This window comes from Athalia rosae, chromosome 3, assembly GCF_917208135.1.
Source record: "Athalia rosae chromosome 3, iyAthRosa1.1, whole genome shotgun sequence".
In the NCBI taxonomy this organism is placed as follows: Eukaryota; Metazoa; Arthropoda; class Insecta; order Hymenoptera; family Athaliidae; genus Athalia; species Athalia rosae.
Genome location: NC_064028.1, coordinates 1,021,603 through 1,035,043, shown reverse-complemented (window position 1 = coordinate 1,035,043; position 13,441 = coordinate 1,021,603). Strand labels below are relative to the sequence as shown.

At 35.7% G+C, this 13,441-nt stretch overlaps 3 protein-coding genes across 5 annotated transcripts; 1 reads left to right on the top strand and 2 right to left on the bottom strand.

Moving 5' to 3' along the window:
* Positions 1-1,817: 1,817 nt before the first annotated feature.
* Positions 1,818-4,563, bottom strand: LOC105685596 (BAG family molecular chaperone regulator 2). The gene is made up of 4 exons (XM_012399853.2): positions 4,205-4,563; positions 3,656-4,099; positions 2,986-3,098; positions 1,818-2,870 (listed from the first exon to the last, which is right to left on the bottom strand). Exons 2-4 carry the CDS (start codon positions 3,843-3,845, stop codon positions 2,610-2,612), a joined length of 564 nt encoding a protein of 187 aa, XP_012255276.2. The 5' UTR covers positions 3,846-4,099; positions 4,205-4,563; the 3' UTR covers positions 1,818-2,609.
* Positions 4,442-7,783, top strand: LOC105685595 (receptor expression-enhancing protein 5-like). Of its 2 annotated transcripts, none has more exons than XM_012399852.4 (4): positions 4,442-4,575; positions 5,402-5,634; positions 5,945-6,080; positions 6,178-7,783. In XM_012399852.4, the coding sequence occupies exons 1-4, from the start codon at positions 4,449-4,451 to the stop codon at positions 6,222-6,224; spliced, it is 543 nt and encodes a 180-aa protein (XP_012255275.2). In that variant the 5' UTR covers positions 4,442-4,448; the 3' UTR covers positions 6,225-7,783. The 2 variants fall into 2 exon arrangements, with proteins under 2 accessions (XP_012255275.2, XP_012255274.2); XM_012399851.4 differs by lacking the exon at positions 4,442-4,575 and adding an exon at positions 4,836-5,172.
* LOC105685297 (armadillo repeat-containing protein gudu) lies at positions 6,332-11,168 on the bottom strand. 2 transcript variants are annotated; one of them, XM_025746529.2, is made up of 9 exons: positions 11,030-11,168; positions 10,611-10,917; positions 10,237-10,527; positions 9,502-9,750; positions 8,975-9,406; positions 8,481-8,885; positions 8,165-8,386; positions 7,979-8,094; positions 6,332-7,887 (listed from the first exon to the last, which is right to left on the bottom strand). In XM_025746529.2, exons 1-9 carry the CDS (start codon positions 11,074-11,076, stop codon positions 7,854-7,856), a joined length of 2,103 nt encoding a protein of 700 aa, XP_025602314.2. In that variant the 5' UTR covers positions 11,077-11,168; the 3' UTR covers positions 6,332-7,853. The 2 variants fall into 2 exon arrangements, with proteins under 2 accessions (XP_025602314.2, XP_048508812.1); XM_048652855.1 differs by having other exon boundaries at positions 7,979-8,386.
* Between the last annotated feature and the right edge of the window lie 2,273 nt (positions 11,169-13,441).

Sequence of the window (13,441 nt, the reverse complement as noted above, 5' to 3'; positions counted from 1 at the left end):
CGGCAAGTTACCTATTTTCATCTCATCAGAAGCAAAGGTATTTTTACCCATAACTTGTTTCTTTTTCTAACCATAAGCAACTGAAAGAAATTACAGATGTAGTTGATCGGAATAATTATTCATCAAGTCTTTGAGTAATTTGTTTACGTTTAAAAATCTCATGTCGTATATCTTTTACCTAATTTGTACCAAAAGTAACTGACGCAGTTTTTCAAATAGCGAGTGAATATTTTTATGACAGAAGTTATGCCTGTCATTTAGTTTTTCCAGTATAACTCCTAAAATCTTTTTTTCTTCCTCCTGCAATCGACCTTGTGTTCCGAATTTGGGACGTTTGATCGCACATTCGAGAATCAAGGACAGAGGAGAAGAAAGCATAACGCTGAACGGACTAGGTGAAATTAATTATGTGTGGATCGGATGTAATTAGTTGGGTGGAAAATAGAAAACCTCTTTTATTTGACGAGACAAACAAAAAATGACCACCAATAATCGATAATAATAGCAAGAATTGTAATCTTATTTTATGTGTTTACAACGTATGTGTGTGTATATTGTACATAACGTAACATACATCGGATATACCCACGTATTTTTCTGTTGTCCGCTGATGGCCTTCACCTTTTACAAGGCCTTGCGGTAAGGGCCAATGGCCGAGTATGAGCGTATGTTCGTATACATACATAGGTGACTATGTACATAAGTATAATATTACACCGCTGTCTGCAAGGATCAACAGAAGACACTTTTGTGTTACACGCGTGTTACAAACTTGAACGATGCACGTGTGTTTCCACTGTCCAGCACGCATTGTTTCTATGCGGGAGCGTATAACTTCAGTACGACTTATTTTATAATGTGTGTAAGTTAAAATATCTAATATTGGAACGTAATTCCCGGTATGAATTGATTAGATTTTTATTACAGCCTGTTACGGTGGCAAATATGCAAATTCTGTCTGAGAAATGAAATATTGGTGCCTCTTTTCTTCTTGTTTTTTTTTCGTGGTAGCTGGAGCTGGAGGCTACCATTAATTTTTCTGGTTTTCAAAACCGCATTACCTCTTTTGATATTCACGGCTATTATGTGTAGCGGAGAAAGAAATACAATTTCTATAGGAACACTATATTATGCGGCTCGTGTACTTAGATGAATTTAATTGTCGCAATACCAAGCATGAACATCAATCACTGTGATAGACATATGTATTCAGATGATACGGTCGGTCAAGATATGAACCACAAGTTCTTGATTTAATAATGATTTATCATAAGGCAGTCTACGACTACCAAATAATTTAGAAAAATCAACCACTTGCCTTAAAATTATTTAATAGAATGCACGAATGATGTACTATGACAAGTCAAATTATATTTGCGTACTCTCTCTCGACAACTGCATTTCTCATTTTGGTTCAGCATTATGATATTGTTAAGTGTTAGTTAATTTTATACACAAGGTTATTTTTATCAATAAAATTCAGTGTTTTCTAGCCACCTAAGTTTACACATAATGAAATAATAACAACATCGAAATTGGGTCATGTGTGCAATTCGTTTTCCATTCATTTAGATATTCGTTATCATTTGAATATGATTATGTGTCGAAAGATAAGTGATAGAGAGAATCAGAAAAACCGTCTTGAGTACTCGTAGAATTGGCGCGCCGCAAAAGAGATTGGCGGAAACGCTGACAACATTGACAAACGTAAGACCCAAACAACATGATTTCCGATTTCCTATAACTCAGCAATTCGCAGCAAGTAATAGTTCAAATCAATTACTTGAACACAGTCATTCCAAAGATAAGGTCCTATCATCTCTTACACATTTTATTCAAAAAAACTCAACAATAAGACATGATAAATCATTCAATAATAATCAATTATTGTAGTATTTTCTGTAACTTTATCGAACGTTTACCAATGGAGAAACTTCTTGGATACATTACTCATAAACGATTGGAAAAATATAAGTCATTATACTCTAAACAACTAACAAGTAATTTGATTTGTTTCGGAGCTTGTTGGACAAAAGATTTTCCATCTAAAGATGCATATCTTTGTTTTCCAAATAAAATATATCTTTTCAGATTTGGGAAACAAACAGTGATGTTATTTCATAGAATAATTCAAATCTCTGTGTTACAAGCTTGTCAATGCAATCAAACTTCCCATCTCACAGCTCAAGTTTGTTGAAAATAGCAAATGCTTGGATAAGTATTCTTTCTGTTACATTCAATCGGTGGGCGAAAATAACTTAGATAGCCCACATATGATTACGTAGAACCAATTGGTAACGGATAGACGAAGTTTCATCTATCATGCTACCTAACTTTTGACTAAAGCTTCAATTTTACTCAGGAAATATTGTCATTATGTAACAAACAAGCATTTTTACTATCTTCACGTTATAAGAAAACCCCTTAGCTTCGTGATTAAAAAGGCCAAATCAATTATTCATTACGTGTTTGGGTTCTCTAAAACTAACAAAATTAAGTTTCGTATCCTAAGTCATGATCACGTAAGGGTTGTGATGCTTTTCAGTTTTAGCAGTGAAGCTACCCAGCGCACGCTATACCTCCAATAAGACACTAGATTATGAACTACATTATGCTTCACCAAAGTATTCTTCATCGGAAAAATGAAGTTCTGAATGCGTCTTATTGATATAGTCTAATAAACCCTGTAGCCTTTTTTTGATACGCTTCTGATCATCTAGAGTACAGCCTAAAATAGCTGTCTCAAAGTTTTTGTCTGTGTCTCCGAAAGTATGCGAAGAACATGCATTCATGAACGACGTACAGCGCCGACGAGTGCCAGATGGGTCATCTCGTAGTCCAATAATCAAGCCATCGATCAAGCCATTTACCTATAAGCAAAAATAAGTTCCTAAATCGAATGTTAATCTAATATGGAATTGACATATCTGACAGAAATTATTTCAACTGCTCAAAATACTCCGAAAATGATGAGGAATTATTTACCTGATGCAAAGCTTCTTCTTGTACTTGATCCCGCTGAGTTTTTACCAAGACTTCGATGGTCAATGTACGCATTGACAAACGTTCCGCATATCTCAAGACATCATCTTTATCCGCTACTCAAAAATAATTGAAATGTTTAACTAGTTGGGGTATTTGATACGTGTTAAACTTAATCATCGAAGACATTCAACCTGGATTCCTACAGAAACTATGTTCTCATTAATCTGTTAGATTTATCATTCATGATACTTCATGGGATAATTTAACTAGAATGAATAAATGCTGCCGATAATGAGGAAATGATTACGGACTTATTTTTAATACCAGACACTATCTTTATTTTGTAGAATATGAGACCATAATCTTTGCATGTGTGAAATAGATTGGTATTTTCTGGAGCAAACAAAAAAGATGTAGCAGAAAAAGTGAATGTTTTTTCAATGAAAATTTGATTCATTTCCTAGAGTAAAATCATAAAAAGTATCACAGCGTAGTGAAAGTTAATATTTGTTCTATTTAAGAAACCTCATCTCCTGTTTATGTTATGTGAATCCTGAAACGAGTTGGATGTAGAAGTTTCTAGCAATTTCCGTTTGTCTCTAGCATTTTCTGTTTGTTAGGTGTCAACAGATTTAAAGGAACGAATTTGCTAGTAATCGGTAGAACTTACCCTCAGCTAATTCACATAAAATTTCGTTGTTTCTCAGGGTATCCAACGTGGTTAATAACGTGTCCCTTTCCTCCTCAAGTTTAGAAGCGTCTTTTCTTAATTGTTCAACATGAGCCTCAATTTGATCGAGAATATCAACTAACCTATCTTTTGGTTTCTTCTGAGAAAAATCAATCTCCGATGTCTCCATGGTTTGTGGCAATGAACTACAAAATCTTCACTGTAATCCTTGTAAGTGGTTTCCTACAAAACTTGTGTCGAATTTTAGTTAAATTTATTAGATAATCCCGATATTGAAAGAGAAAATACGAAGTACGAGAATAACCAAATTGTGCAACCCGGCTTAAGTGACACTTGCAGTTGAAATTGTGACAGGTCTGACAAAAGCTGATAATCGACTGGCCGCACGTTACCACTATTCGAAACATTGAAATCCCCAAAAACCTGCGTGGAAGCCGTTACAATTATTGTATATTAGGAACCGATATAGATTGTGTTTTTAATTATAGGCGTTAAGATTTATTAAATGCGGATCAAGCGATGAATTACATCAGTTTATGTGCGGATTCAAATTCAACTCTTCCCATTCTAACGTGGCATCAATCAGAATATATTCAAAATTTAAATGCCAAGCGCTCGGCGTTCGTTCCAATTTTTAAAACTTGGGAAGATAGATGTCTCTACTGTCTTTCAAATCTGCCGCCGCAGAAAACAGAAAGAGAAACGCACGCAAAGCGTTTCCTTTCGCAGTTTTTGGTGTTGAATCTCACGCAGTCGGTAGATCTCTATAAAAATGGTTAGAATAGCAGTAATTAAAGAATCCTTGGAAAAGGCTTTGAGAGATGAGAGCAAGCCATGGGCCGGACTATTTGCGAGTGCTGAGAAGAAGATTGGAGTAGATCGCCTCTACATTTTTCTAGGTAAGTTAGGTTAGCTATTATTCTATCAATAATCATACACTTTGAACGCTTTTTCACCCGTCATTCCTTTATGTAACGATCAGTGTCCGCGGTTATGTGATTTCCGGAACAAAACACCTACCTCGAGGTCAACAGCTTTTTTTAACTCGTAACCACAAGTACCGACCAACCATAGCTTACAAATCATACATACAATTATTATGTTCAGGGTCTGGGGCAAGCATGAAACGTAAAATTTCACTTGATATCTGAATGTGTTATCTAAGGATGTTGGGCAGATTACAAGTTTATGATACCTTAGTTACATGAAAGTTCCTTTGCATGGGACTTCTGCAGCAATTATTCGGTAGTAAAACTTATGTTAATTTACACACCTGTGAGATAGTCCCGCAGAGTAGTTATCACAGATGCCAAACATTGTCTCACTTGATAACGTAACTGTAGTCAATGTAATTGGAGAGTTCTCGATATCTGTATTTGAAGTCTTCATTTATCAATCGGCATCTATAATGGCAGATGTGGCTCGCAAAAATAGTGTTCAAGAGCAGTTTTCCAACAATAAATCATCCCAGCTCGACTATGTACATATCACATACGGTAATTGGCATAATATATATGAAGCAGAATGGCAACCATTTTACGATTATATTTAATGTATATGATACCTATAATGTTCAGGCTACAAATTCATGACATATATTATTGGGCATTTCAACTTGTGAGTTCTCTTTTTTTGACTTAGCAGTTTCTGTAGCATTAGCATAACTAGAAAATATCACCATAAAACACATTAAATTTACTTATGATCATATCTTGATATTTCCAGCTTCGGTAGGATTTTTGGCATTCTATTTGGTGGTTGGCATAGGCCAACAGTTGGTCTGCAATATTATTGGCTTTTTGTACCCAGCGTACTGCTCAATGAAAGCATTGGAAAGTCCGCAAAAAGATGATGATACTAAGTGGCTAACTTATTGGGTTGTTTTTGCTGTCTTTACAATTATCGAGTTCTTTGCTGATTACATCGTTTACTGGCTTCCTATCTATTGGTTGATCAAGGTAAAAATCTTTAATTAAACTTTTTATTCATCAAGTGGTACCAATGTCAATTATAGATAAAAAAAAACAGGCTTATAAAACCTGTTGGTGTAATTATTAGATTAAAATACGGTATACACAACTTGATCTGGAAAAAATACCTCAATTATTGTAGATTTAACTTTTTCAATGGCTTTTCCTGAACTTTTCAAGAAAAGTAAAAATGTCAAATTCTATTTTTTAAGTTTGCGCCATACTTTGAAAGGTCCACAATAATTTTTATTTGGTGAGTAATCGCAAAATCTTATTGGTAAAACTTATTCTTGTACAGTGTCTCTTTTATGTATGGCTTATGGTACCAATGGAATACAATGGATCACTGATCATATACCGGCGTATCATCCGCCCGAAATTTTTGCAGTACCAACCAAATGTGGATGCTATGATTTCCAACGCTCGTGATTCTGGTAAGATTGAATGAGAAATATTAAACTAGATTTTCAAATAAAACTGGTTAAAATTTACAATTAAGTATCGATTATTTCTACGAGTATATTCTTTCAGCTGTTAAAATCGCGGCAGGTGCTCTTTCAAGTGAGAAAAAGGATTGAAGTAAAATCTGTTCCAGAAATTTCTAGGCTGGCGGAATTGATGATTTCTAAATTAAGCAAAAGTCCAGTAATTTTTTCCCTCGCCCATTCCCGAGATTCGAGCTGGCTTTTTTTAAGCTTGAAATCTCACCACGTTTATTTATGTATTACGTTTTTACAAAATATTTCTAGTTAGGAAGTGATCGGATGCTTGTCAATACGAATATGTCACACAAATTGGTAAGATCTATTTGAATGATGATTTTACGTTAGTCAATTTTGAAAGTTGCGGTTCTTTTTTTTACCGACAAAAGCTTCATGTAGACCTCTGATATTTCGGAATGTTTTCATTGATCTTTGAACAGTGTTCTTGCAAATTTTTATCTCAAAATCATGCGTATTCATCCGATTTCATACTGCATGAGTGTCTTATATACGAAACATTAAATTATTTAATAATAAATTACCTAGAGAAACCAACTACTAAATAATAATGATACTTCCTCAAGTGCTGTGTTTGTAGTTTTGTTATTCTATCAACTTAAAAGTATATTGTCTTAAGATAAAAAAACAATTTGTTGATCAAACTTTTTTCTGCTCAAGTGCCATTAAGATTGATTCATCCGCACAACGAGTCTAAACCAGAAGTAAGATCGATTTATTGCTGAAAAAAACTTGTGTATCTGTGCCTTTTTTTCTTTGCCATGATGCTAGAGTTAATACTCGGTAAACTATATTTTCAAAAAAAATGAATTCCATGAAATCTTTTTTCATAAAATATCTTTGCAGATACCTCTTAATTTTTCGACTGGCTGACTAAATTTCTTCAAGAGTAAAGTCTAAACATCTGAATAGAGCTCTATAAATGTCATCGATTAAAATTCAGCTCAGTGAGCAATTCTTTCCATTGGTTTTGGGGATGGCACCACCAACTAACAATAAAGATTATGATACTTTGTGTGTATGAGAGGTCATTAAGAATCAGCCCAGTTACTGAAACACAAACTAAGTACTTGACATATTGGGATCTGAACAAGATTATTTCATTATTGTGTTATAATGAAAAGAAACATATAGGGCTTGATTCGATGTAAGAGCAAGTCACATTTTTTCAATCTTGTATCATTGTACTCCAGTTTTTGAAAAGTTAGTAAACATATTAACTGAACAGCTTTTGACAAATTCAAAAGACATGATATTTGCCCTCAGGAAACATCAATGTAAAATTCCATAACGACCTCACAATCAAGATAAAATGTGACAGTGGTGACAAAGGTGTGCGAAACATTAATATCGGAATGATCGAATCTCGTGATGAGCTATTAACAATTGTTGTACACAAATATGTTCTTTAATATTCATGTTGCATCACTTTAGTTACGAACGTATTCAATAATTGAAAACATTGTTTTTGACAAAATGTTACTGTTCATTGTTGGTGGGTTTAGATATGTTACAATTATACAAATTGGAGCACTGTGCTGCTTCAAAAGACAATTTTCTTCACATCTTAGTAACAAAGCTTTACCTCAAATAATATGTTGCCTGAAAAGAACAGAAATAAAGATGGTTTTATTTTGGATCCTTGTTTCAGAAGCACCCTCATAGTTCCTTCCAAAGGTCATCCGAATCCTGTGTGTAACCTTCTGATTAGTTCTGATAATTTATATCGTACAGCGAACTTCTGCAATCAGAAATCTTTATTGAGCAGCACTGACTTCAGGATTGGGAAATTAAGTGATGAGTGGACTAGTGGTAAGAGAGATATTATTTACATTTCTCCATAGTGGAATTTCTCTGCGGTCAGTGCCAGTTTTCTGATATTTCGAATCGTTGTAGCAGCAGCTACTTGAACCTCTGGGTCCTTTGATCCCACCATCCGTAAAACATGCTGTAAATAGTTTGAAAAAATGTTGCAATTTTGTATGTTTTGAAAAGTGTTGATCTCTTGTCAACTTTACTTTAACAACCCCACATGTATGCATTGTAATGCAATTGAGTGGTTCCTTGCTGAAGTGGCAAAAGGCAATGGTGACGCCCTTAAGAACTTCTGGATCTTTGCTAGTCATGTAGTTGACTAACGGCGCAACAGCATTAAGACGACCAAATTCATAGTTATTTTTCTCCCATTCACAGCAGTATGCAATGGCTAAGGCCAAATTAGCTCTGAGCCCCTCATTTTCCTGCAATAACATTCATCATAATATATTACAACGAACGTATTTCGACACGTGAGTTCTAAAACCCTATCAGTGTAAAAACTGGGGCATCGCTTACAGTGTCCACAAGATCTGCTAGCATTTTGACAACACCATGGTCTGTTAGAATACCCAGATTTTCCGGATCTGTGGCGATTTGAGCTATCGTAGCACAAGCAGCGCTCAAGACTTCCACATCTTCACTTTCTAACAAACTGACTGTCAGCTCCAAACCTCCAACAAATGCTCGCACCATTTCAGGCGAGTCTTTAGCATATTTTATACAAGGTACCAAAGCCAGGCACGAATTTCTTTTAATGATGTTATTCGGATGCTTCAATAGAGACCAAATCAAACGTACACCATCCAAATTATGATCAGAATCATTTATGATATCCATGCATTGTTCGTCCTCAGCACATTCTTTTAAAACCAATGGTATGTTTTCTAGCAGTGGCTGGTAGGTTGAGCTCAAGAGACGAATCTGTGTTGAAAATTATTGAGAATTAGTTCATTGAGGAATGATTAGTTCTCTGCTCACGATTATCTCTAACTATTCAATTTAAATTTTACCAGCTTAGGAAGACCATCCGATGTCCTCAATATATCCCTATTTTCTGGATATTTGCAGCATTCCGATAACGCTCCAACAACGCTTGTTAAAACGTCTTCGTCCTCGTGTTCCTCTAGTAATGGTACAAGCGATGCCACTAAATTATTCTGATTGAATCTGCTAATATTTTCCGGGCTCATAGCACACTTCCAAATCCCTCCCGTTACAGCAGCTAGTAAGCGCTTGTTACTTCGTACATCTTCACTCTGTGCTAGCTTGCAAAGGGGATCCAGTCCTCCAGCTTCACGAACCATATCTCGAGTCAATTTATTACCAGCACATTTATGTATAGCCAAAGCGCAGTTTTCTTTTAATTTCACATTTTTGTCATTGATGTGACGTACCACGTCTGTTATTATACCCATTTGTTCAAAAGCTATTCTAAATGCTTTCTGAAAACACAATAAAATTTCTACTGTTGCGAGAGCTGCTTATCGTCTCACCATAACTCATTTGACTTTTTTTTTGCTCTTCATCTACAGCCTACCAGGTCGGCACATTGCTGCACTGCTCCCATTGTAGGGATGATTAGTTGAGTGTGACAAGATCGCAGAAAACGAGCCATGTGAAAGACGACTCCCTGTCTTCGAAGGTCTTCTTTGATTTTTGGACTACTACTCAACGAGTCCAGGGCCTTTGCACATCCAATTGCCACAGCTACGAGTTCACATTCCTCTTCTTTCAATTCTTCGAGAGGTTTTTGTAGTACAGAGTCTGGCACATCCATAATATCTAACTGAATAGATGAACATTTGATTTGAACGTGGAATTTTGTATTCTGAAAAGAATTGGCTGCCAAGTGGTGAGCATGCACAAAAGAGTAGTTTGTAGAGAGCAAAATGGGATTAACAAAATTTTGTTTGCAGCTGCATGCACCGATTAACACAGCTTATCGTAGGTAGCACAGGCTTAGTAAGACCCTTAGGAGCCCCCTGCGGTCAGCCAAAGTCCAGGCCTGTCATTCGTCAGTCATTTTATTTGACAAAGTAATCAAGGTACAGTCTGATTATCAAACAGTTTTACTTGTGGATTCTGAGAGATACATTCTGCGATTACTGTGTGAGCTAGAAATGAATGTTGCTGATTTTTTTGGCAGTTAATTTGATCTTGGGTTTGAATAATTAATATCAATGCAATTTGTGGCTAGCCAAATACGTTTTGGTAATTGAACTAGCATTTGAAGCTACTATTCGTAGATTGTCTTCCTTTCTGTTGAACTTACAATTAAAGGAATACCATTTCGGATTCTTATTTGTTTTCTAGCCTTCCGCATCATAGCGATATTTGCCATAGTTTCAGCAGCCATAACTTGTAAATCCCTAGCTGGGTGCTTTAAGATATTAATTAATGGAGTGACAATGTCCAAGTCAATGAGTGCCTTCCTCATCTCAGAGCTAGTCGCAAGTTGTAACAGTACAGATAACGAACCCAACTGGCACTTGATATCTCTAGTTTCCAAAAGATTCACTAAAACTTCTAAGCCACCCATGTCTTGTATTAGGTGCTGAATTACCTGCAATCATCATCATCATCATATTATTGTTGCTGTTATATTATACTTTGTCATTAGCAATGTTGTTACTATTAATAGGATACCGGTGAAGTGAGTTCGTGGTCTTTTAGCAAACAGAGAGAGACCATTGTAGCAGTTTGGTTCCCAGCTTTCATGTACTTGATCAATTTTTGTATATGCCAAAACTCAGATGGTACGCCAGACTTGAGGTCATCCTTCAAAAATCTGCCTTCGTTATCGCTGTCAGACTCCGGCTCATCATCGGAACTTTGAGCCTCCGCGTTCTCGTCAATGTAACGAATTCTAGGGCCAAATGGTTCTCCGGTGACTGTGGAGATGAGCGGCTTTCCTGGTGGCGTTTCCACGTCCATAGGTAGTTCTGGCTCTGGTCTGTAAATATGTTATGATTCATGATTAACCGTTGACAAATAATACCTCATCTCAATTTATATTTTTATATCATGTTTCATTTAGTTATCACTTATAGTAGCTTAATATTCACTCAGGGGCTGCCTGCGGTTCCATAAGCTCCTTCTTTTTCTTTGGCATATTTAACAGCTTTTATGGGTGCCGATTTTGAGGATCGATGTTGTATCCAAGTTGTGATTTAGATTTTGATTCACTCACTGTGGGTTATCACTTTCAAAACGTAGAAAATATATATTGACAGACAGCGCCTGCTATTTTTATTCGACAATTGAAGTTTGAGACATTTATTCCGTTTTCTGCAGTTTGAAGACCGCAACCAGCAGTCTATGCTCGCAAAATTATTGATCAAACTTGACGAAGTCAAACTTGTCGATTGGATTCTCCCCCATTTTCGTTTATTTTTTCTTGTACGTTGATCATAAAATAATTAAATTTTTTGTTATCAAGAAGTATATTTTATTTCGTACCAAAAATACCAATTACATCTATATTTTTAAATACCGAAGTATTCATTGGGGCTAAATGATTTCAGTTCTGGACATTCATTCGTTATAGTCATTGCAGTATTCTATGAATTCGAATAAAAAGCAAAGTCGCCAATTTTACCCGAACCCTGAATACAAATTCTTTCAATGTCAAAAAATTATTATCGTGTACCCAATTTGTTTTGTAAACAAATCCGCGCGTCAAAAAATTAATTTCTTTGAGATCAACAGATATCATATTTTCCGACCAGTGTTAATGCCAGAAGAATATTTTTGTAGTGCAATAAAAATATTGTTGTACCACCTGAAAATTTTATTGCCAAGTACATGTTTAACCGATCATTTTTTGAAGCTCGTTCCCGCTGTGTTGCAAGTATTTATGGCACGTGGACGCCAGCACCTGTTCGTTCTGTAGTTGCCGTAGCACCTGTTGGACGAAATCAGGTTTACAGATGAAGATTAGAAACCTTGTAATCCTGGTCCACGCCAAGGTGAAACTCGTAAGGGTGAAATTGACACAAAAAGACGTATTCAAGATTTCATCAAAAGTAGATTCTTAGTAAGTTCATATCTTCATAATCTAATAAGATAGGTGGAAAAATTGAGTGAGGCAATCAATATTCTCGTGATCAGTATCCTGGAATTTTGTACACTTATATACCTGCTCCATAACGGGTGGTTGAACATCAGGTTTATATCGTATCAAGTAATGTTTGGTTTATATTTTCGTTCCTAGAATTTTTCAAACTTACGAAACAGCTGCAGGTGTTGAGTAGGTCTCATGGGTATGTTGAGTGATGAGAAAGGGTGGTTTGTTGATGAGCAGCTAATATTCGAACAGGTGGAAAAATAAGACATACATTTTATGAAAGTGCGGGCCACCCGCGGCTAATTCCTCAGGAAGTAACACCTGAGTGTTTACACAGCAATGGACGTTTCATTATTTACGAGTACATCGAGTTTCAGGAGTAATGCCGCGGCTCATTTATTCAGGACAAATAGTAAGTTTGGCAAATACCAAAACTTGCATCTGCATCCAAACAAGGTATGAATTACTAGCCACCTGTTATTTTATTTGCTTGTGCAATGTGAGGCATTTTTCTGTAACTCACCCTGCTTGTTATCCGATCAATATTACGGATAATTTAGCCTTTCATATGAATTACTTGAAAACTGTTTGTCTGATGTACATTTTCCAGAAGTCAATATAAAGGACAAGCAATTGGAGCAAATGAAGTTCGGCAATTAACGATTGTGGAGTACAAGTAAACGCCAAATATAAATATATACATTTTTATTACTAGAAAATCGCATTAATCTGTCTAGAGTTCTGAATAGGGTCGGTAATTAGTGCTCTTACTACGACTGTAAATCTAATACCAATAACAGCTATAGACGTTTATAAAATTTAATGCGCGCCGAATCAATGGAGAATTCGTAATGGAAACTTTGAACTTTATTATTCGCTGCATTCGAGTTCGTTATCTGATATAGGTAATTACCACGAAATGCTATAACGATACATCTCGTCGAATTTGTTATTTAAAAAATATCGAAGTCATCGTCACGTCTATGAAAAATTACGAGAAGCAGGCTGCATCAACATCCCTTTACGAAGAAGATCGGAGTTGACCCTTATTTCCAAGCATTTAAATGAGAATAATCGAAAAAGAACAATCAGTAAAGTAATTAACTCCATCAAGGTAGTAAATGGTGAATTTGATATTCTTCGAATCCGTTATGATAGATTATCCGAAGTTTCGTAATAATAAGTATAGCAAAGAACATTAAGCTGGCAAATTGTCGAGGCGATATAGTTCAAGAATGACAAATTAGTAACAATGGCAATGCGATGGACATTTCACATTAGAGTCAAATAATGAATAATGACAATCTTATTCCCTATACCTATTATATTTTTCGACTCAAGTGGAAACTTATTCGAACACGCAGTTCATTGTTTACTACGACGTTAAACGCCTTCTAATTACGTCTTGGAC

Excerpts from the sequence above, each read along its gene's own strand:
- LOC105685596 (XM_012399853.2), bottom strand. The coding sequence starts at position 3,845 with ATGGAGACATCGGAGATTGATTTTTCTCAGAAGAAACCAAAAGATAGG. Across the intron at positions 3,099-3,655 it reads TTTATGTGAATTAGCTGAGG|CGGATAAAGATGATGTCTTG; the intron begins GTAAGTTCTACC and ends ATTTTTGAGTAG. Across the intron at positions 2,871-2,985 it reads AAGAAGAAGCTTTGCATCAG|GTAAATGGCTTGATCGATGG; the intron begins GTAAATAATTCC and ends TTTTGCTTATAG.
- LOC105685595 (XM_012399851.4), top strand. The coding sequence starts at position 4,983 with ATGCCAAACATTGTCTCACTTGATAACGTAACTGTAGTCAATGTAATT. Across the intron at positions 5,173-5,401 it reads CTATGTACATATCACATACG|CTTCGGTAGGATTTTTGGCA; the intron begins GTAATTGGCATA and ends TGATATTTCCAG. Across the intron at positions 5,635-5,944 it reads CTATCTATTGGTTGATCAAG|TGTCTCTTTTATGTATGGCT; the intron begins GTAAAAATCTTT and ends ATTCTTGTACAG.
- LOC105685297 (XM_048652855.1), bottom strand. The coding sequence starts at position 11,076 with ATGCCAAAGAAAAAGAAGGAGCTTATGGAACCGCAGGCAGCCCCTGA. Across the intron at positions 8,886-8,974 it reads CGGATGGTCTTCCTAAGCTG|ATTCGTCTCTTGAGCTCAAC; the intron begins GTAAAATTTAAA and ends TTTTCAACACAG. Across the intron at positions 8,387-8,480 it reads TAGCAGATCTTGTGGACACT|GAAAATGAGGGGCTCAGAGC; the intron begins GTAAGCGATGCC and ends ATGTTATTGCAG.